General features: G+C 37.3%; 1 protein-coding gene and 1 long non-coding RNA gene across 5 annotated transcripts in view; both read left to right on the top strand.

The window, feature by feature from the left end:
• The window catches only part of LOC126918365 (lachesin-like), a 259,037-nt gene that overhangs the window by 57,657 nt on the left and 178,884 nt on the right, over positions 1 to 22,496 (top strand). For all 4 annotated transcript variants that reach the window (XM_050726199.1, XM_050726198.1, XM_050726200.1 and 1 more), the window contains exon 2: positions 12,903 to 13,027. In XM_050726199.1, the coding sequence (XP_050582156.1) occupies positions 12,903 to 13,027 (125 nt within the window). The remainder of the gene's footprint in view (positions 1 to 12,902; positions 13,028 to 22,496) is intronic.
• LOC126918428 (uncharacterized) lies at positions 5,230 to 12,494 on the top strand. Its single transcript, XR_007711329.1, has 4 exons — positions 5,230 to 5,531; positions 9,903 to 11,696; positions 11,800 to 11,850; positions 12,356 to 12,494. It is a non-coding gene; the product is annotated as an uncharacterized LOC126918428 (long non-coding RNA).

Here is a 22,496-nt window from a genome sequence, read left to right as displayed (position 1 = left end):
TCCACCTTTACGTGGCACCAGTAGTCTCCTGAGGGGAAGGATGGAGGGTGGTTATAACAAGAAGGGGAATGTAGGGGGCGATTGTAAAAAGCTATACGAGGTAGAAGGAGGGGTGGAGTCCTCTCATTTGAATACTTAGATTGGAAGGGTCGCCAAGGGGGTTGGCGGTTCGCCGGAAAAGGGGGTGGATGGTGGTAGGCGGAGGTAGGTGAAGCCGGGCGCAACCTGGGGCCGCTTAATCGCGTTTTCCGTGAAATTTATGAGATCTGAACCGATAAGGTGGGAAATAAGAGCGAGCCCCGGAGAAAGAAGGGAAAAGATTGGAGAAAAAAGAGGAGGAAGGAGAGAAAAGAGGTTGGGGCAGGTGGAGGATCGTGGCAAGAGTATAACGGCCTGCTTTAATACGTGGAATGCCTGTGATTTTGAAGTAGATAAGGGGAAGCCTGGCACAAGCACGGGGATGCTTTCGACTGTTTTTCGCAGATACGTACCGCGGATACGAGATTTCGCAGATGGGTTATTGATGTAAGTGTTATTGGGCACGAAGTTACACGGAGCTTCCGGAAGCCCTCAAATGAAACCGGGAATTGCAGTTTCCCGCCGCTTTTAGTTTCTCCTTTTGCTCTTGGATCCTCGAAGTCTGATTGGATCCTGCGAGCTGGGAAGATATCGTGTGGGTAACGAAGCATCGTATTCAAGGTGGGCCGATGCAGTTGGATAGCCTCTTTATCTTTTTGCGATTATGGGTGGGTATTTCGAGAAAATGCGATTCGGGCGATGGTCTTCGTTGAATCGTTGAACATATTTTCTTAAACCTTGCATTTTGGCTCGAGATTTTGTCACGATTACGAGGAGTTTGGATTTTTCTCTTGGAAACAGCATGGTACTTGCTTTTCTTAACTTCGAAGATTTCATCTTGCGAATATTTAATTTGATAAATACTTTTATCGTAAAAACAATCGATAAAGTTATATTGGTATGCAATTAAATTTAAAGATCAATCAACCAAATAATCACCGAAATCGCTTCTACCCGCACGAGGGTAGGACGATTATAGTTAATCGTCATTCAGCACTGGTCGATTTTTATTTCTTTATTACGGCCGTTTAATCTTCACGGACAATGATATCACGTGGCAAAAAGGTAACAGTTTATCTACCCTTGGTGTTGTTTTTCTATCATCAGTCTACCACCATGGCAGAGAAGTGATATCGATAGATAGACTTGACCGGTTTTTTTGCCGTTTCCACCGGAAAAATCGAGAGGCTGCGCGGAGAAGCGGCTGATAAGGACGACTCATTGGTCTCAGGATAGACAGACCGCTGTCATTTGTCAGACCATCTTTCTTTGAAAGGAGGAACGTGGTTAGATCTTGCCTCCTCGAGCTTCTGATTCGATTGAGCCGACTCAACATATCAGCATTTCTACAATTTATTTTAGCCACCCTTCCGTGCTTTTGTCTAATCCGCGACAGTTGAACGGAAGTGGTCGATGTCGATAATGATGGAGCTTGCATTTTATCGATTTTGACTCATGCACGCTTAGTATTTTAACTTTAGCATGCAATGCATGGAATATTGATACAGATATCGGCACCAAGAATTCTGATTTAAATTATTTACATCCGTCGTCAACTATTTTTACGGCTTTGACATAATTATTCAATCAGCTATAATAAAATATCTATAAACTCGAGGGAAGCACATTTTCAATATATTCTCGAAAAATAAATTAAGCTGAAATAGAATTGAAATTAAATTTCAATTAAATCATATGAAATACAGATGGAACTTCGTTCCTAATTGTCATTTGTCTAATATATTAAATTCATATCACAAGATGATCTATACTAGCTGGTATTTCGAGCGTGTTCGATAAAAAAGAAACATTTACTGCAGATCGAATTGACGCGACAAGAGAAACCGTTCACGTGTTCGTCATACCAGCCAGCTGAGCTGTTGTTGGCATTGAAAAATTCAGCTCTCGAAAATCTTTCCTGTGCACGTGCACATTCGCACGCTCGCGCCGAATTCCCTAGAACGTAGTTTTTTGGTGGATGGGGAAAAAGCCGTCGGGAAGAACGCATCGTTGGAAAATACACAGTCGAATCAAGATAAAGTGGATGTGAAGATGGCCAGACAGCACGACGACGTTTGGATAAAAACGATATCTGTGTTCGTACGAAGTGTAATCCGCGTACGAGAATGATGCGAACTCGTCTGTCTGTGCGTGTAAAGCTTACGGTTAAAAAAAGGAACGAAGTGGTTATAACGATGGATTTGTTGAGATGGAATCAAATGAAACATCAGGGTTCGATGATGGAATACGTCCCTCTGATATCAAGAGACAAGTTCTTCGTACGATAATTTTTTAACGTTGCAATTCTGTTCCTTCTGGATTCGGCTATCTCTCGCAAGCCTCAAGCAGCGTTAGACGAAGCAGTGTTAAATGTAACTGTGCCAAATATAACAGTGTGAATTGTAACTTCTCAGTATTTAGACAAATTCTGTATTCTAGAGTTTGAGCAAATTAAATTGTGTTGTTATATTTTTACGAAAATATTTTATAATTTGCCAGTAATAATAATAATGATACATAATGCAGAATAATACAAAAGAAGTAGTATTCACCGCTATTACGTATATTTCATTCTAAACTCTATCTATTTTTATTTTTGATGCGAATCAAACACTTCCTACGTAAATCAAAGATAAACGCAATTCATATTTATTTTCGTCCTTCATGATATAATAGTTATTTTCTGCATTCGAGTGCGAATACAGCCTTCTTAAACGATAAAAAATTGAAGTCGTGTGTTTACGTTCACGTCAATAGAGCATGTTACGTGCATCAGGATTTTTCTATAAATAACTTCATGAATATTCTATACGCCGTAGCATGCATAAATAACATGTTTTCATTAATGTTCACTACGTGAACAGACAATATTAAAAATTCGACCAGTATGATTATCTTTTTTCCAATGTTCACGTTACGAACGATAAAAGGTTTTAACTAACTTTTTTGTTGCTTCCAATAACGTGAGAAACAACCGAGTATATTCGCTTAAATTGGGTATATCTCAGCTTAAGACGATAAAATACGAACAAAGCAAGGAAGAAACCGAGGCATATAATACGATTTCCACTGTACGCTTTCAAAATCTGGGAACCCAAATAAAGAGAAAGGGAAAGAAAAAAGAGACGAAAGTTAGGAAAAGTAAAAGGGTTCTCATTCGCACAGCCACCCACATCTGCACGTCGAATTCACATTTTAAAGCTTCGCAAGTTGCCGCGTGCAAGATGTTTCTCGCGAAACCACGATGGAAGAAAAGCGAGAAAAGAAGCAGGGTCCTTGGCCAGGACACCGTGTATATGCAAATGCTGAACACGCGCTCGCTTCCACGCTAAACTTTCGTATCTCTGAGAGAGTCGCGGGGCTATGCATGTGCATGTGCGCCTTATCTCGGATTTCGTTCGGACTTCCTACCGCGATGTTGGCGGAAACGCGAATACCGGGGAAACTAACGAAACAGTCGGTCCTTTTTCTTCCTTTTGATCGCAAAATCGGATGCAAAAAGGATCATATATTTCTGACGATTGCGAGATATATCCCAGCTCTAGTCACCTTTTAAGCCGAATCGGAATCGGTTCGCGATCTGGTCGCGATGAAATTCTGAAAACGAGAATATTCGATTCACTTTTCGTCAATTAAAGATTTCTATTTGCGTGCATTGTAGATAGTCATTAGATCGGGCGAAATTATTTTTTTAATTTTTTGCTTTTTGTTACTCTTTGTCCGAAAATTAAATTTAACCCGGGCAACGAGAAATTTTGTACGACGATCAATGTATAGTAAGAGCGTCGAGACTTTACAGAAGAACGATTTTCAGGCGAGCTAATGGAAATATTAGTGTTTCTAGAAAGTTGAAATAGATTAATCTTGATGAGAAAAGGTAAAAATTAGTCAGTCTATTTGCACCAATACTTAAGATTTTAAGTAGTAATTGAACTCTCAAGGGAATAGTTTCATTGCGTCTACATCAGACATCGAACAAATATCTAGCAACAAGATTTTAAAGTCTTTCAGTTAGTCATTAATTAACTTTACAAGCTAAGTTTCCAACACCGCCTAAGCTTCATTTGGTTTTGGTAAGCAATCCGGTTTAACTTACACTTGAAGTTCAGATTATTTTAATTAGTTTCTATTATGTATATACCTTCCTAATTTCAAATATTCATTAATTAATTTTGTTAGTATTCCTAGTAGTAGTATAAAAGTTTGTCTATATTTTGAAAGGACGATTTCTATCTTAAGAAATGAATTTTAAAGAAATTATTCGTATTTACTTTTCTTTAAAAAATTTAATCCATTTTCTATATATGGATCTGAACACTAGTTCACTTAGTGTCGTCAAAATATTCGTTTTTACAATTATGTCTTGAAGAAAGACTGTCTATATTGGATAACGAAGAATATTTATTGACAGAACTGATCAATATTTACATCGAAGTTAGATCTGCTAAATATTTAATTTTCATTTGAAGTTAAACGAATTGAGACGCTATACGTACGTTCGGATGTCTTAAAATCGAATTCAAATCTCATTAAAATATATAGAGTCGATTTTGATATTAATTTTAATTAAGCTTAATTAATACAAAATTCGATCAAAAAATCTTTCTCGTATTCCAGTAATTGTTAGTATTTAGCGAAGATCGACAACTGATTCGTGCAGCTCGAGGCAAAATTGAAATACAAGTCGATTATTAACAATGCAGAAAGAAAAAGTGCGAAAAAAAAGAGGAAGAGGGAGATAGAAACAGAAAGAGAGGGAGGGAGTGAGAGAGATAGAGACAGAGAGAAATAGATAGGTAGATAGATAGATAGATAGATAGAGAGAGAGAGAGAGAGAGAGAGAGAGAGAGAGAGAGAGAAAGAGAGAGAGAAACAGTTCCATAGGAAGTTGAATAACTAAAGTTGAAATAACAAGGTTACCCGTCACACGGCGGACACGTTTACACGCGAAAATATTTCACACGCTCGATTGCCTATTGCTTCCGTAACAGCGATATTTTCAGGAGGATACATGTGCGTTGGCACGCACGCTTACGAGCGAGCACGATATAGTCGGCCCGTCTCGTCGCGAGCCCCGCTCTCCTTCAAGCGGAAAATTGACATAAACTGTTGCTTCTGCTACTCCTTCACGCTTCTCTCTGTTCAAAGCACCGCGCCGCGTCGTGCATGTCGTCGGTACTCGGTATAGACTTTCGTTGCAGCCGTTCCATGCGTTAGAACACACCGTCAGACGTATTCACAACGTGAGAGCAGCTTTTCAGATTTACTGCCTTCTTTACACGCTTGACAAACGCTTGTCAAAACGCAAGAAAGCTCTTTAACGCCGTGATAATAACTCATTGACAACGACCTGTTCGGAGAAGTCGGAGAAGTGTAGCGTCGGAAGTCGTGTAGCGAAGAAGTTCTTAATTAAAACAACTACATTCCTTTGGATCGGTAGCAACGTTTCAAAGGTAATACGATACAGCCTTTGTAGGAATTTACCTTTAAATCTGCATTTTGGAAACTTGGCAGGATTTAATTGTTAAATGTGATAACTCGTTCGTCGTAGCGATGTCATGGTAATTTGAGCTTAATTTTATTTTGTAATATGATTTGTAAGATATATGATTACACATATTGAAATAGTAAGATTTTCATATAAGAATGAAGTGAATTTAACGTATATGATTTATTAAAGAAGAATGCTTATTATTATAGTGTGAATTAAGTAGACTTTAAATAATTGTTTCTTCGTTCTATTATAACTAACTGCGTGAGGTATAATTATTTTTAAAGACACACATTATTCCTCCTGTAAGCGATAAATCCAAGTTAAATAGAACCAGACGTGGCAAGTCAACGATTTCTTGCAGTAATGTCAAAGCAAAAACTTTTGGTACACCGTCTTTCCACCTCTTCCTAAATAAAGCTCAAATTTAGCGAAAGCTGATAAATTCATATTACAATTGGTTAATATGATAATGTAGTCATGGAATGCATCAACGATTGCATCAACTAAAGAGTTACATAAAAAGTATCATATTCGTTTTGCAATAAGTAATCGGCCAAAAATGATCAATCACATACCAATATACATATAGATATTAATCGTCGAAGCGTATAAAAGTTATTAGAAAAACACACCGAGTATATACGAGCTGGCTTCACAGATCCTCATTCTTTCTTTCGTCAGGTCGGGAATGCAAAAATTGTTTCAAGCCGCGCTATTGGTTTTATATCACACTGGATACGCACGAGAATATAGCTATTTGTTACAGCATGCATTTGTTACAATATTTGCACAATTCCTTCTATCAACAGATCCCGTTTGGAAAAGCCTCGAATGCGACGCCGCGAGAAATAAAAATCTTTCTTTCTGCTACTTGTAACGCACGGTACATTGTGCTCCTGCACACTATTTAATAATTCGCGCGCACGTCATTGAAGGCGTTTTATGAATTGCATAAACAATTTGAGAACGCGCTCTGTGCGTGGAAAATTTCATGCGGAATATTCTATTTAGGATAATGTACTTACTAAATATAGAGATAAAACGATCTACGTAATTCCCAACGGTGATTTTTCATCTTCTTAAAATATCTAATATTAAGAATATCCCACACGCGAAAGTTTTCTTTTTTCAATTAACCCTTTGAGTGCTGTGGGCGCATATAGGTGTCTGGCGAAAGCTAACGGTGTGGACTAAGGACATATATATGCGCTTTCTGTAAGTGCCCGGCATGGGCTAAGGACGCATGTATGGGTTTTTCAATTTTTCCGAACACCTACGCAGAAGTGATACTATTATATTTGTGTGAAATAAATATAAATGCATTCCTTACGGCAGTAAACAAATGCCAATAGTGCCTCGTTATTGTTGAAGTGGTCACCACTTGTAAGAAAACTCTACATCTGGTTTTTTTAGTTTTCTCGAGCACTGAATTTTTCACACACAACTAAATTATTAACTTGTGTTATATTTACTAAATTTAGTTTTCTAGTTTATTGTTTTCTAGTTTATTACCCAAATTCTAGTTAACTGTAAATTTCCATGTTTATAATAAATAATTAAAAATAACTAAAAAATAACGAATTAAAAATAATGAATAATTAAAATAATGAATTATTTAATCTCGTGCAAAAGAATTACTATAACTTATTACGATTTGTGCTTTGAATAATCAATCAACAGAGTTCAGTCTAACGAAAAAGTATTCCGTCCACAGCGATCGTCAGCGCTAAACGCGCGCTGTCCGTACGGACGACATAGGCCGCGAGTAGTCAGCACTCAAAGGGTTAAAACGTTTTTAATATGAATTTTCTGCAGTCTTGTTTTGCAGCACTTAACTGTCTATTTTAAAATCTGGAATAGCGTATATATATATATGTCGGAGATGAAAGGACACCGGGACCTTCCCTTTGGAATTCTTCGGAAAACCCCCAATAGTTTAATCTCTATAATTTAACTCGATCATAATTATCCGAGATATGTGATAGTGAGCATGGGTTCCAGGCGACAAGTCGCTGAACGTAGCCACGGTCACGGGATGAACGTTTTTACTTAACATAGGGATAGGTAATTCTATAGCTCTCCTTAAAAAAAGATAGTGGTGGCACGCGACAGTAAACATTCCTACGGTTTCTGTCCTGTGGCTCGCCACACACAGACCCCATTCTTCGGGCAAGATGATTACCAGATGTCGATGCATCTCCACAGTACATGTTCAGCTAGCATGAGGACCCGCTATAAATTTTAGGATTTAGTGAACTAAGGTCCTTCAAACGGACTAACAGTCTTTACCCTAACAGTCCCTAAATTTACCACCTACTACGGGAAGATACGGGAAATCTGCTTTTCTCACGAACGAAGCTTCCCGCTAGCAACTTTCTCTCAAGGGCGGTTAGCATTCTTCTTCAACCACCAACATAGAAATTAACCAATTAACAGGAACGTCCATTTTCCCCACTTTCCCAACGAAGATTTTCCTCGACGAATCTGATAATCTCGTGTCCTTAGACACACCCCATCATAGTTCTCTTCTGCAACATCATCGTGACAGATCGGGAAAGTCATTCTCTCGTGAGGTTGCATTAGCGAGATACATAGCGTCTTTACACTCGGTGAATATTCTATGTTTTAACAAAGAGTTAGTTCAGTAATACTTGTACCGTAGACAAGCAAGTTGAGTACAACTTGGACTTTGGAAGAAAGCGCATTTGGTTATCCCGTTGACCGTGGATTCGTTATTGAACCTAAGATCATTGTCATTAGCATCTCGAGTATCTAATTACCACGGTTATTTGTCAAATTCTGTAATAATCATATTTGGACTAGTAAATATCTTCTCTATTGCATAACAACAATGTCTAATCCAAACGAAGATTCGCTTCACGCCCCTAACCTTAATCATAATGTGAACCGGACATATATAAATAACGATAGAATAAAATTAATAAAGGGAATAAAGGGAGCAATGATGTAAATGCACTCTGGTCAATAAGGATATGTCAGTATACCATTGGTAATTTTCATCATCATATTATACCTTATCTATCTTATATTATGATCCTATATATTTAACCTTACACACCATTTTAATGATCAATAAATGATTTTGAAATTTAAGCAAAGAATTTTTATATTCAAACGAAACAATTTAATTTCGAAACAGCCAGATGTAGCGAAGCTAAAGACCGGTCACTCAAATTAGGAAAGCTTTGCCACAATTCTGACATTCTCTCTTATTTATAATTTGTCATAAATTTCGAACGCAAAAGAGGTAGAGTTTAAAAGTAAACTTAATTTGTTGTAAGTATATTAAAATTCAAAACATTGCTCAAGATATGAAAATTAAAAAATTTTACAAGCGGTGTTCAATGTACACTATTACTTATATTTGTATGGTGATTTAATATTCCTTTCCACTTCACCTCTAATCCACATATAACAATTAAATCGTGCCATCGGCCTCCAGCAATAATAACTCTCTTAAAATAACATCTGAACGAAAGAAACACAGGCTGAAGACGTTCCCCAATTTTGCTACTCTCGAGAAGCATTCTCTAATCACCAGTTCCATCCACGATCGACGACAGAAGTGGTTTTCCGCTGCGTTACGTAATTAATAATCTTCTAGAAGTCAGATAGCTAGTTCGAGAGCGATTTTTCTCTCGCGATACGTGCGATCGCTTCGCATATGTATTAATTAAAATTTATAAAACCACTCGAGCCATGTAATGAAGGAATCTCTCAAACCTTAATCAGCTAAGCACGTTTCGTGGAAGTCGACATGCTTAAAATATCACAGACATACGTACACATTTACGTGTATGTAAATGTTTGTATATTGGTCGTGAAAGCTATCATGTTTCTCGATCTTGTATATTTTTCACTTTCGTCCGCTCAAGGCTGCTCCAATTAACGGAAGGCGTTGGCTATTGGCGCGAAACGCGTCACGTTTCGGATCTTCGAAGCTCTTTACGATTTCTGACGGATCGTGGTCTCGAAGGAGCCACTTCTTTCGCTGAGCACCCTTCTTTCGGTCGCTTTGACCGCTCTCTTGGCGCTCGTTAATTCGAACGACAGCCGATACTCAGGCATCGTATTTTAATTATCCCGTGATAGAAGCTACGGCTCGTGTCGGACTACTTTCACCCGTAATTAATACTTCACGATCTCCCCTAAGGCTTTCTCTGCTAAGTATGACGAGATTCTTGCTTGAATCACACTTTCCTTCTCTTTTTATTCTTTATCTTTTTTTCCAAACTGTAATGATCGCGCTCGTAATCTTCTATTTGCCCTCGACTTCTTCGTTTTGCTTCTTCTTCTTTTCGTTTTTTAGGTATTTCCAGAAATTTGCTGATTGACATCTAATTGGTAGGTCAATTATTGGTTGTTGATGGAATCGCGTGAAAAGAGACTGCTTGGTTCGTAGCCGGAGAAGGTGTATCTAGTTATTATCGAAATTCAATCGAATGTACTCGAAGGTAAAATTCTACGAGTTAATCATTTTTTATCGTCACGTGGTTAAGTCATTCTAAAGATAAATTAATAAGTGCCATAATTTATATTTCACGTAAAAGAGCGAAGATAGAATCATAAGTTTCTTCAATAGTTAGAACCGTTCGCTTTATCAATTTTCTATTGGATCATAACAAATAGTTTAACGGTAAATAATGAAAGCGAAGATTTCTCTCACTCTTTAATTATTAGTATATAATAATGCGTACTGCAAGTAGATTTAATTAGAAGCGCGTAAAAAGTACTTGAAGTTTCGTAGCTATATGACCACGCTTCATTCCTTTGATAATGTTTGTTTATTGATTTCTGTTTGTCAATAATAATTCTACGCGAAAATTGGAAATATATAAAAATAAAACGTACCAGACACATTCTGCTATTGTTAAACGAGAACAACATTATCTTGTTAGCAACGAACGAAGAATACTTACCAACGTAAAACTACGCTCTTATTCCATAAAAATTTAAGAAAATTTCTATTCTTAATGAAGCCTGTTCTGCTGGAGCAGCCATTTAACCTCCGTTCGACATGAATCTTTGATTTCTTCGAAGTTTGCAGTCGTTATGAACTGTGAAGATCAGGATGAGCCTGGCCGCGAGAAGTACATGCTACGTCGAAGGTAGGGAAGTTGAAAATACAGTCTCAGACGAAGGTACACGCGTGCAGAGGTGCACGAGCGATGGCTCCTTTGCCCCGGTACATAGCGAAGTCGATGGCAGTGGCCCAAAGAGAATTTCCTAGTAGCGCAAGTCCTGCACGGTTGGCAAGCGGCAGTCACTTGGAGTTACCTTTAGAACTCACCTTTCCCTCCCCTCGTGTTTCTCCATTTTCTTTCCGTTCCATTTATTTGCTCGTGTATACGCGCATGTAAATCTAGGCTACACGAGAACCCGGAACGTGGCTTCTCCGCGTGGACGACCACGCTGTTCTGCATTTATTTTTATGGACGCCGTTGTAAACAAGCATCGTAACGCTTTGTGCTCCGGACAGGGAACGGATTCTTACAGCAGAGCGTTGGAAGAATTCTGTGAGATCGTGGTCCTTGGTTCGTCGGTGAGTTGTATGGAATGATTTAATTGTGCTATTTTCAGTATTTTCTATTTTGTAATTTGTATAATACCGTTGTACTCAAATGTTTTACCGTTATCCAATCTTTTTTAACTTTTAATTTAGCGTGGATGCCAATTTATTGATACGACTGCCTACAGTATACGATTAAGAACTTTATATAGTTTGAGTTAAACCTAAGTTATAAAAGTCACAATTATATAGCTATATATATATATCTCACCGCTACTCAAACTCAAACCTAACTTGAAAAATCCGTATCGTTAACTCGTTTAGACGTTAACGTTCGATGTATCAAAAAAGGGGACACAAAGTTAGAGAAATGAGACGTGCATAGGAGTGTCTTCGAAACGTAAATCTTCGTTCGATGTCTTGACACAGCAAGAGGATTTGCTTCTGAGGATTGGGGCAGAGTTTAAGGCAAGCGCGAAGGGTAGAGGAATACAGATGCAACTGTACAGATCGTTAGAAGAATCGCGTTCGAACTCTCGAAACTAGTGTTCTCTCACTGTAGGAAATTCTTTGGAATGGCGAGTCTCTTCAGAGGTAACGATCTTTCTCATTTATGCTAGTTCCATCTGCCTCTTGCCCAACTACTCGTATCTACGTCTCCGTCACCCCTTTTATACATCGATATTTTGTATTTCAGCATGTAAATCGTAATAACGTTTGAACGGCGCGCTTAGATGTTAAAGAATCGGTAAGTGTATCTCGCAAATCGGTCTTCTTGTTTATCGAGTATCTTCTGTAGGAATTCACAAGAAATTCTAAGCGAATCTTGGTGTTTCTTTGAGAGGATTTATTGATTTTTATTGACTTCATACAGCATTTATTGACTAAGATATTTTGAAATTTACCACATGTTAAATTTCAATGCATAAAAACCAGGTCGGATTTCAGAATGAATTTTTAAATAAATCTTACGTCACTGTTTCCATTGTTTTAAAATTCCCCACAATCATTTTATACTTTTCAGAAAGGTCCTTCGCACAGCAACTTACCATTAATGTTTATTCTAATCTCTTTCTTTAAAAATTTCCTTTTAACTACTCTATTAGAAATAAATGGAGGAAACATTTCTTCTTCTTCTCCTTTCGAATTTGAAACCATTCCATACCTTGAATAACGTCATTATCCTTCAACATCGAAACTCGTTTCGACCACGTAGCATCAGTTCGTATTCTTGTTCGTTCTTTCTCCCATAGAATGTACTCCATGAAATAATGCTATTCAACGAAGAAGACGCGATCGCGAATTTCAGGATGGATCGCTGGTACCGGTTGGACGAGACGGGTGTATCTGGAAATCCTGGCGAGGATTCGATCAGTTCCTCGCGAGAAGAACGGTCTGTTACTTTTCAAGACTGGCTGTGAGTAGATGTACCGCGCGGCAGACTTGAAAAATTGCATTTTGTATTCAATAACTAGACTGTCAGTCCGAGCGGCGGCCTCCTATAACTCAAAGCGCATCCACACATCCACGTAGACATTGCCTCTCTTCTCCGATCGATCGATCTCTCCTCTTTCTGTGCAATCCAACCTTCGTAGGAAATACTAGTCATTCGCGGACCTCCGTCGAAAAGAAAGAAGTTTCTCCCTTCTGCGATCATAGGCCGAGTTTGAAATTGTCTTGTTAGATGTACGAATTAATAGATTCGCGGCTGACAATTTTATCTAAAACAGAAAGCTTCTTTTAATTAAATATTCAAGGCTGTATCAACATTATGTTAACAGTCGTTTTATTTTGTTTCAGTTACAGTTGTTTCAGTTACCAGCGTACCGGATCCTGAGTTCATTGATGAAATAGGAAATATCACAGTGCCAGCAGGACGTACCGTAAAATTAGCCTGCAGTGTCAAGGACTTGGGGCCGTACAAGGTAAATAAACGTATTCATTTGTACAAATTTGCCATAACGCGCCTTAGAACTTACTTCGCGAAATTTCCTTCTACTTGGAATATTTCCTACAAAGCACGAGCCAATAAACGTGCGACGTCTAACAAATGTGCAGGGCGAAATTTCTGGAGGGCGGCGGCACGTTCGCAATCGTAGCAAGGAAGATCCGCGTGTTTTGAGATGAGAAACGCGTTAGCCCGTCGGACGCGACGAGCGTCGCGATGTATGCTAAGTAAGTGGCAGCAGGCGCCTCGGAAGTTCTCCGTTAGCTCGACGCTGATTACGTGGCGTCGTTAGATCACGAGATCGAGCTGAAATCGTGCGGAGCTTTGATGAACGCGATTCATCAATGAAGGAGCTCGTTAAAATCGAAGCGCGCTCTACGTGAAACGCTGAGAAGCTTCGTGAACGAGCCAAGATATACGCGCGTATCCTGGTGGTAGGAAGAAGGTGTTCTTGAATAATTTTCTCATTCGGTGCACTCATATCCTGCACGTGAATAAATTAATTGCTTTCCCAGCGGGCGTTTTTAGTCCGAATGTTTACGAATTTTTACGCAATGAAAAATGATATTTAGACAACGAGTTTCGTTAGAGATATCGGTTATCGTATATATCGAGAAGTGTTTGCTATCTTGAATTAATTATATCAAGGACAAGGAATATTTTAATGACGCGATGCTGCGTATTAAATGTTGTTCCCCAAAAATTCGAGAGCTTATAAGAAATTTAATTTCATCTTGGCGTTAAATTAACACATTGTAAAAATTAAACTTTATATTTTAAGTATAATATTATGCTATTAGGTAATGCATAAATCTCAACTCGATACTCGTAAAGATCTCTTACATCGTACAATTCAACAAAGATTCGACTGCCCGGCAACTTTTTATACGATTCGAAGGATATAATTAACTACCAAGAGCTGAATAAATTGAAAAAGGAAGTATATAGCTGCACTCGACACCAGTGTTATTCGCGAGTATGATTGTTAAGAAATGCCAAGGCAGATGCTTAGAAACGAGTTGTTGAAAAGAAGGAAGAAACATACTCAAAGGACTGCAGTGGCTAGAAGGGGGCATAGAAAAGGAAACGGACGACGAAGTTCGTCGGCCACCTGAAATTTTCCATCCGCAGTAAGGAGGAAGATTGAATTGGCATCTTCTGGACTATCGCCAACTCGTACGTCGCGTAAGGGTCGTCGTGTCGTCGTCTTCTTGCCGTTTCTCGAATCTTAAATTCGGAATCCGTTCGATAGGATCCTTCGATGCGTTTAGGACGCGGTGACTTTTCTTTAGTACTACGCGAATCTTCGAAACTTTAATTTTACGTGCACGTTCAGAGCGAAGAAGCAGGATACGTGGAAATCGATTACTGAAACGAGGTAAATCGCTAATACTTCTTCTGGCTTATGGAATTGCAATTTGGAAAATTGAAAAATTCACGAAAACTAGTATATTGTAAGATGGAATTTATTTCATGGAATATTTGATTACAATACCTTATCTCGAGATTAATTAGTTGAAAGTAGTTCGTCAATTCCAGAACTCGTGACGTTTCTTCGTGTTCTCCGTGTATTTGTTGGTCTCGAAGATGCGGTTATGAAAATATCCTCATTTCCAGTCACTAATGAGCAAGAAAAGTCAAACTTTGTGCATTTTAATTAAAGTTCGTCAGATCGTAAACCAACAACCTTTGTTAAGTATAGAAAACATGATATTAAAAACAAAGAGGTTACCTTCGTTCTATAATTAATCCACATGGATAGAAAAAGCAAATGTAAATTACTCAAAGGTATAGAATTAAATCAACGAATGTACCTATATCGATAATCTTTTTCCTCCAATAGTCAACTTTAATTATATCGTCCACGCTTAAAAATATGAGAGACGTTTATCTAAATTCGACTCTTTTAGACTCGTAAAACTACATTAGACTCGTGAAAATAATCTAAAGAGAAATCTACGAACAATAGAATTTATGCCCTCCTTTAAGGGTGATTACACTTAATCCTTTTGATAGGATCCCGAGAACACCTAATAGCACTATAAAGACGGCGACGGTTTGTCAACGATCAGAGGGCGTGAAGTGATTCTATACCTCGTTATACAAGTTGCTTCTAGCGGGCAACCCTTCTTACGAGTCGTATAGCGACCCCTAGCGGCCCTTAGTATTCTGTGGAAAGGTCGCCTAGGGATCGACACCGCTAAACACCCGCTTAGATCGACCAAATCGTATCCTCTAACCTGAATGAATCTTTCCACTCCAATGTTCAGTCGGTTTATCATTCATTAAGTAGCGTAACGCAATTACATCGAAGGAAAAGGAATCAAATTTGGTTACAAAACTTTTGTTGTTCCCTTATAAAACACTTCATTTTCCAAACCAATTTGAAATATGATGGTGAGACTCTATGGCGAAGAGACACCAAAAGAATCCTAGCGGTGGTTCTTTCGTACAATGTTATCTGATTGGCCTTCGACGTTTCATGGAAAATCATCGCGGGAAGTGACATCGCTATACACGCACTTAAACCGGTCAGCTCGCACCCTCGAAGCGAGACCAAGCGATTACCTTACGATCATCCGGCTCGCCACTCGTCGCATCCGGGTTCGCCTCGACATCGTTGCCGACATGATCCGATATCGTGGTCACATTTGTAAGTTTATTCGTCGTTAGATCGATTTTACAATTACATCGACATGGAATTTTCGACATGTTATATAGTTATATGGTGAATAGGGAACAGGTTGCTATTTTCATGATTCGCAGTCCCCTAGTTTTTTTCCTTAACCTGGATCATTTTATAAATCCTTGAATCGTCGTTTAGTGCTATAACCGCATGATGGAATATAATTCCTGGTATATATTTTTCTTATTTCTAGTATGATGTTTCGCTTTTCAAAAGACGTATTGTTAAAAAATTTAATATTTGACCCTTTTGCTCTTGATGACAAATTTTACATAAATGGAACATCGAATATTATACGAACCAGCAACGGCGCGAATAAGTTAGCGCGCCTCGAGAAATATAAGCTGGATGCAAGAACAGCTCAATTTCTTTTATGGTTCGATCGAGCTAGTTCGACATCACAAATGGCGTCAATAATCCTTAGGATTCGCTGTAGAAATATTCGCATTATGTGAATCTGTGGCCGTTTATTCGTTTCCGCGGATGGGTCTCTGGTGAAAATCATAACTAAAAAGGCATCTGTCAGTAGAATATATCTACATCGTACAAGAAAAGTACAACGAAAAAAAAAAGGTATTAAAATTCTTCGATCGCTGTTCCGCTGCGCCTTCAATACAGAGACAGTGAGAAGAGTCGATTGCGGAGGAATTTCCCCTTATATTTATTGGCTTTTGTGGTGTAAGACATTCGTATGAACGTAATTTGAAAATGTTTTGCTTCTTTCCTTCTTTCTATTTTTTTTCTAATTGGCTATGGTTAATTATACTAATTAGTTACATCTATGCTTATTCATCTATGCATCACGTGTTTCGGTCCTACGTTAGATGGAATGATTGTGAATATTTTCAACAACAAAATTCGTTAATCTCGATTTACAAATTCCTCAGAAATGTTATAATCAAAGGTTTAAAAGATATTTACGCAAATATTTCCCTACGTTAATAACTTTGGCGTAAAAATTTCCAAGAAACAAGTTCCGAGAACAACATGAATTTTATTTTCGCGTTATGGATGGATATAAAGATTTATGCAATTAGGAGAACCACATATCAACTGGAAGTCAAGCAAACTAGAACTCCTTAAATATTTATCTGAGGGAAAAATCGATACATGACATTACGAAGACAAAAATTTCGGGTTGCTTGTACAAGATCGTTATCGAAGTTGCTCACGACGCGTATCAAGGCTTCATCTAACCGGGGATCTCTCGATTTAATGATATTATTTTGCGATACTGGTCACGGCCTACATGCGATGCTGGACCTCGTAACGTGGGTAGATTGGCCGGAACGATCGACCTTTCTACGGAAATAGGACGAGGAAGAGATGCCTGATAAGAAAATGTATATTTCGATCCTGACTCAGGATGATCTTTCCGTCCGCTCCTTCATTTTACGATTATGAAAGAAAATTGTCTATGACAAGCTGGAGACATAGAAATTGACGACTCGTAGATATCTCTTCTGATATAACATACATTACATTTTATAAAATATTACTCGCGGCTTTCATTGTTCGGGTGTTTCGCACCTTTTAATTTTTTCTATTTCAATAATACGTAAAACTTGCTAAAAGAGCATGGAAGGAATTTTAGGTGTTAATAACTGAAAACTAATTTCAGTGGATATATTTTGGTTAAAAAACGAATTTTGTAAGGAATTTATATTAAAATGAATAATGGAACGCGTAATGATAAAAAAAGAATAACAAATAAAATTCTTGGAATATTGAAATAATTCATGTGGAATTTATTGTGCGAAATAATTTGTAAAAGTGTAAGAGAAAAGTGATTTTATTCTATTGTCGCTGTTTATACAGCGATAATGGGATGTTAAAAATATATCCAAATTTTAAAGATAGTAGTAACGAGCTATAGAAAAAATTTTCATTTCACCGATATTGCACCCGTTCTAAACCATTTTTAGTGAACGATAAAATTCTTCAAGTACTATTCATAAACATGCAATAGTCTTGCAATCCCCCCCCCCCCGCAAAAAGAAAAGAAAATATTTTTTAACGCAATGTACCATGAGCGATACCTAGCATAAACTTCACTACTATTTTGTTATTTATTTATCCCAGCGTTTTATCTGTAGTAAAACGAGCGACTCCTCAGAATTTTTCATCGCGAGACGATTCTTCTTCCGCCTGTATTAAGTTCTATTCAGATTATTCCCCAATTAACTAGCCTGAATGATTTTTCAATTGATCCTTGGCAGACAGACCGGCATCGTCGCCGTCAACTTCCAAGAGGTTCGTTATCCACGATTTCCTTCTGCCTTTCTACAGGAATGGGTAATGAACTGAAGGGGTGGCAGGTTGTATTATTAAGATGTTACCCTGCGTGAAAGTCGAACGGACTGACTGCTACAGTCAGTGATGGAAATGAGTGTTGTTCGAACTAAACTAGTGGAAAATATATTTTTCTGTTTGACGCGTTACAAATAGAAATATTTTATTTAAATTTAATTGGATTACAAAGATTTATTAGACCATAGAAATACTTCGTTTTCGTGAAAAATTCTTCTTTGTAATGATTTCGAAATATCTTTAAAACGCTTTACTTTCATTTTTCGGCTCTTTTCAAATATTTCAACGAATAGTCAAAGGACATCGGATTGTCCCGCAAACAATAGAATCCAGATCTTGGATAGTGCTCTCTCTAAAGCTTTAAATCTTATCCTACTAAACTAATTCCCCTATCAATTGCTCCTATTCGGATTACGTTACAATGAAAGAACCCAGTATTCAAGCTCTGATTCGTGTTTTTCTTCGTAAAGTTGAACCAATGAGTTAGCATCAGGATATCTATCTATCGTTATATCGATCGTTCCGCGGGCTTTGCTCAAACCTGTCGCCAGGACACAGAGTATGGTCCGTGAGTGTACAGTAGTGTACACACGTATATAGCGGAGGACTACTCCGAAGCACCGACAGCAAAACCGCAAACACGCGGCTTGGCGCGACCAAACCCCAAACCAAAGCCAACACTATGGCTGCGAGGGTAAGTAGAGCTTATGTAGTTCGAATCGTGAGATTCTAGGGGCAAGGGAGAGCTAGATAGGACAACGAAGGAAACGTGGCGCAATCATGAGAGCAGACACTTTCTAATTGGATGCACGTAATCATCTGAGAAAGAACACTTTCGATGTTCTCGTTAGAGAGTTTGACGAATGATGTATTATCGAGAGACTAGATCCCGTTATTTTCTAATCATGCTTAGGACGATTTTCAAGAATTTATGGCTGGGAACTTATCGATGATAATTTCTTAAGTATTATATTATTTCATGCAAGAACGTTCGTGAATAGTTACGTGTTCCAATTGGAAAAAAGTAGAAAACGCGAGAATAGTCGATCGACTGAAATTTACATTTAATTTGCATTCGCGTGGATCATCTGTCGGAGAACATGGATCGATCTCGTGCAAGAAATTGGCCGATTAAGAAGATTTCAAGTGGACTCAGGAAGATTCTTTAGACGAGATTTATAGATCTTGTATTTAGCAGGTATTTGAGCTGGTTGGTTTATTTTAGGAAGTTTAACTAGGAATAGAAATTTCGCTTTAACATTAAAGGGCTAAATAATTGATTGACTATAGCGTACTCATAAAATTAAGTTAATATTAAATATTTCTTTCATTAAGACGGATAAATTTGCAACATTAATTAAATTTTAGTAATTCATACTTATCTGACACATTTTTATCCGAGATAGACCTCTAAAGGTATTTTTGGACAGCTTTTTGTCGGTTTTCAAAGAAGAGTTGGCGGAAAATATTTGGTACCGGGTTATTAAAAAGTATAACCTAGAAACGAATATGAAATGGCGCGGAATAATTTAATGATTTGAATTTTTTAGTTTGACATGGGTATACGTAAGAATTTTTATGTAGCTTTTCTACAACAACATTCTTCTAATACTCGACCCATTTTATTTTTATTCATGTAAATGTTCATTTTTTTGCGATAAAAACGGAACCCTTGCTCCCAACACGAAGTATTATGGCATTACCTTTAGAACAAAAATGTAATTTCATCAATATCAAAACCAGAAAGAAAAAGAATGTTGGGATTGTCGTAAAAGAGGGTACTCAAGTATTTGTATCTGTTAGATAGCCTCGCCTCGCGTGGCTTTGACCCTTTTTATTTCCTGACATTTTCGTTTTAAACTCATAAATTGCCACAGTCAGAGTTCGTACACTTCCTTCGGTACGCTGTTATTTTGCGTGCTCCTCTTTTTGTTTCTATCCGTTGGCGTAATCATTTTAAAAGCGTCGTAAGTTGCAATATTTTCTTTCGCGTATCGCTGAACGTAAATGGTTCTGGTATAAAAGTTGCCAATTTGCGCGATCAATTTAATTCCCGTTTTACTATAATCTTTAAGTATGCTGCACAATATTGCAAACACGAGTCAAGAGCATTATGAACGATTTGTCGTGATACGAATTGTCAACGATACAAACTAATGCTTTTAGCATTATACTAATTTTGCTTTGAATTCTGTGACGCGCATTTAATTTGAATTAGGGCGTTATAAATAATTTCGTGCGTTTAGAAATAACAGAATAGCGAAGGATAACTTTGAAGCCAAACAATTTATTTTATATATAAAATATAATACAACAGACAATAAGCTACTTTACATTATAAAAGAATATTTTTATTGCACAATTCTTAATGACAGAGTTACTATGAACGATATTTCCAAAAATAATTTTCGAGATAAGAGAATATTTTAAAAACGTTTTACATCGACTGTGATACGATGCGCATCTTCTTCAAACAAAAATCCAGAATAACAGCTATTTCTAGTATCAAGCATATTTAGTTATTAATAAGTTCATGTGATACAAATTACGTATTACTATAGTTATGTATTGAATGGAATATATTACACATTAATATATGTTATTTAAAATAGCTGTATAATCTACTAAATGTATCTCAATTTCCTAATTAGTCTAGATTTACTATTCCAAAGTATCTATTCCCTTAAACCATTAAAAAAATTTATTTCAAATAGAAAAATGAAATCTGAAAGAAAGGATATGCACGTGTAACGATTGTCTATAGTCCCCAAAGTCACTTCGAAGCAAAAGACGAAACAAAAATTATTCCGATACGAATAAAACCGTGGCGTTGTATTAAAACGGGTCGGGAAACGTTATTCGCGAACGATTGGTCAGCAGCGCACAAATCGAAACGTTTCTTTGCGCTCGAATTCACGTCGAATTATTATTTCGCGATTTTCGCTGGTATACATTGAATCATGTTTCGCCTCGACGAAACAGATTGTACCGACGGTATACGGGGGCGGGAATGAACACTGGTTCCAAACTCAACCCAGTCGACGTTTTTCTGTCGAAAACATCGAACGATAAGTGTTCGATCGGCCGGGCAAACGATTAAATAAAAATAAATTTTCGATTTTGTATATGCCGTCAAAAATGCTGGACCGGATAGATTGTAGAGAACGAAATGAAAGGGCGCGAAAGGAACGCGCTGTATTTTTCTTGTTTCGGGCCAAACGTTCGATGGTAATGGAATTTGTTGTTCGACGAAACGCGGCGTCGACGTCGGATCCTTTCATCGTCGGTACAGATCGTTACGACGCAAATATGGACGATTGATCAATAATAACGATTTTTACTGAGGAATATGAAGTATTTTCGGAGCGAAAATAACGCAATGGGTGAGTACGTTTCACGAAGGAATGTCGAAATTTCCACCACAGAAATACTACTATACATTATTAGAATATTGCAAATACATATTTCAGAATGCTAGCAGAAGCGATTGCTAAGATTATATATCGATTAGTAGAAACGATTATGAATGAAAATTCCTTTTCTTTTTACCAAAAATCACAGATACAGATGTATTATTATTGTACATTTTGCGAAATTACAAAACATTACATAACGATACAACTGGAAAACAAAGATCGATCTTTGATAAATGAAGTTTATCGACTTTCTTCTTTACATTTATTTCTTTTTGGTTTCTTCTAAAAACGCAAATTACAATTATTTATGAAAGTCAAAATGTGAAGACACGCTGTGACGTTTGGAGTAGCTACTCATGTTGCAACGTTTAACGGCAGTTGGAAATTTATCTTAAGAAAATTGTATATTAATTTAACTCTTTGAACATTATATAGATTACATTACCATAACACATGGTTGAGAATTCCATTTTCAAGATTACATCTGTATTTGGAGTTGTTAATAATACCGACGTGAGCGAGACAAGCGGATAGCTGACAGTGATTTGCTTTACCTCTATTTACAGTTACAATAACTTGGCGAGACAATTTCTTATGTCCATTCCATGGTGTTCGATTATTGCTGAAGAAATATTGAAAGTAAAATTTACCTTTATACATCCCTTGTTTTTTGATTATATTAGCTGTATGCAAAAAAGCTCTTTTCTTGAATAATTCCAGTAGAAGAATTCAGTAAAAAGAATTCTTGGAATGTCTATAGAGCTGGGACGGTAGCACCTTTAGTTAAACCATCAACCTGATTACCCCAGATCCCCAAGTGTGACGGAACCCAGAAGAATTTAATGAAATAATTATTCAAATTGTCATGAACAAATTAATTGTATTTCTTATTTGTATTTAGAATATAGATGTTAATTTTGATATTTTGATATTTTGGTAGGTTGTAAACTTTGTAGAGCACTAAGAGAAACCAAGAAAAGATAAGACAGTTATGATTAATGTTATTTAAAGCAACATCAACAGCATTATTTAGA

This window comes from Bombus affinis, chromosome 7 (assembly GCF_024516045.1).
Source record: "Bombus affinis isolate iyBomAffi1 chromosome 7, iyBomAffi1.2, whole genome shotgun sequence".
NCBI classification, from domain to species: domain Eukaryota; kingdom Metazoa; phylum Arthropoda; class Insecta; order Hymenoptera; family Apidae; genus Bombus; species Bombus affinis.
This window is presented reverse-complemented; position numbering and strand designations above follow the sequence as displayed.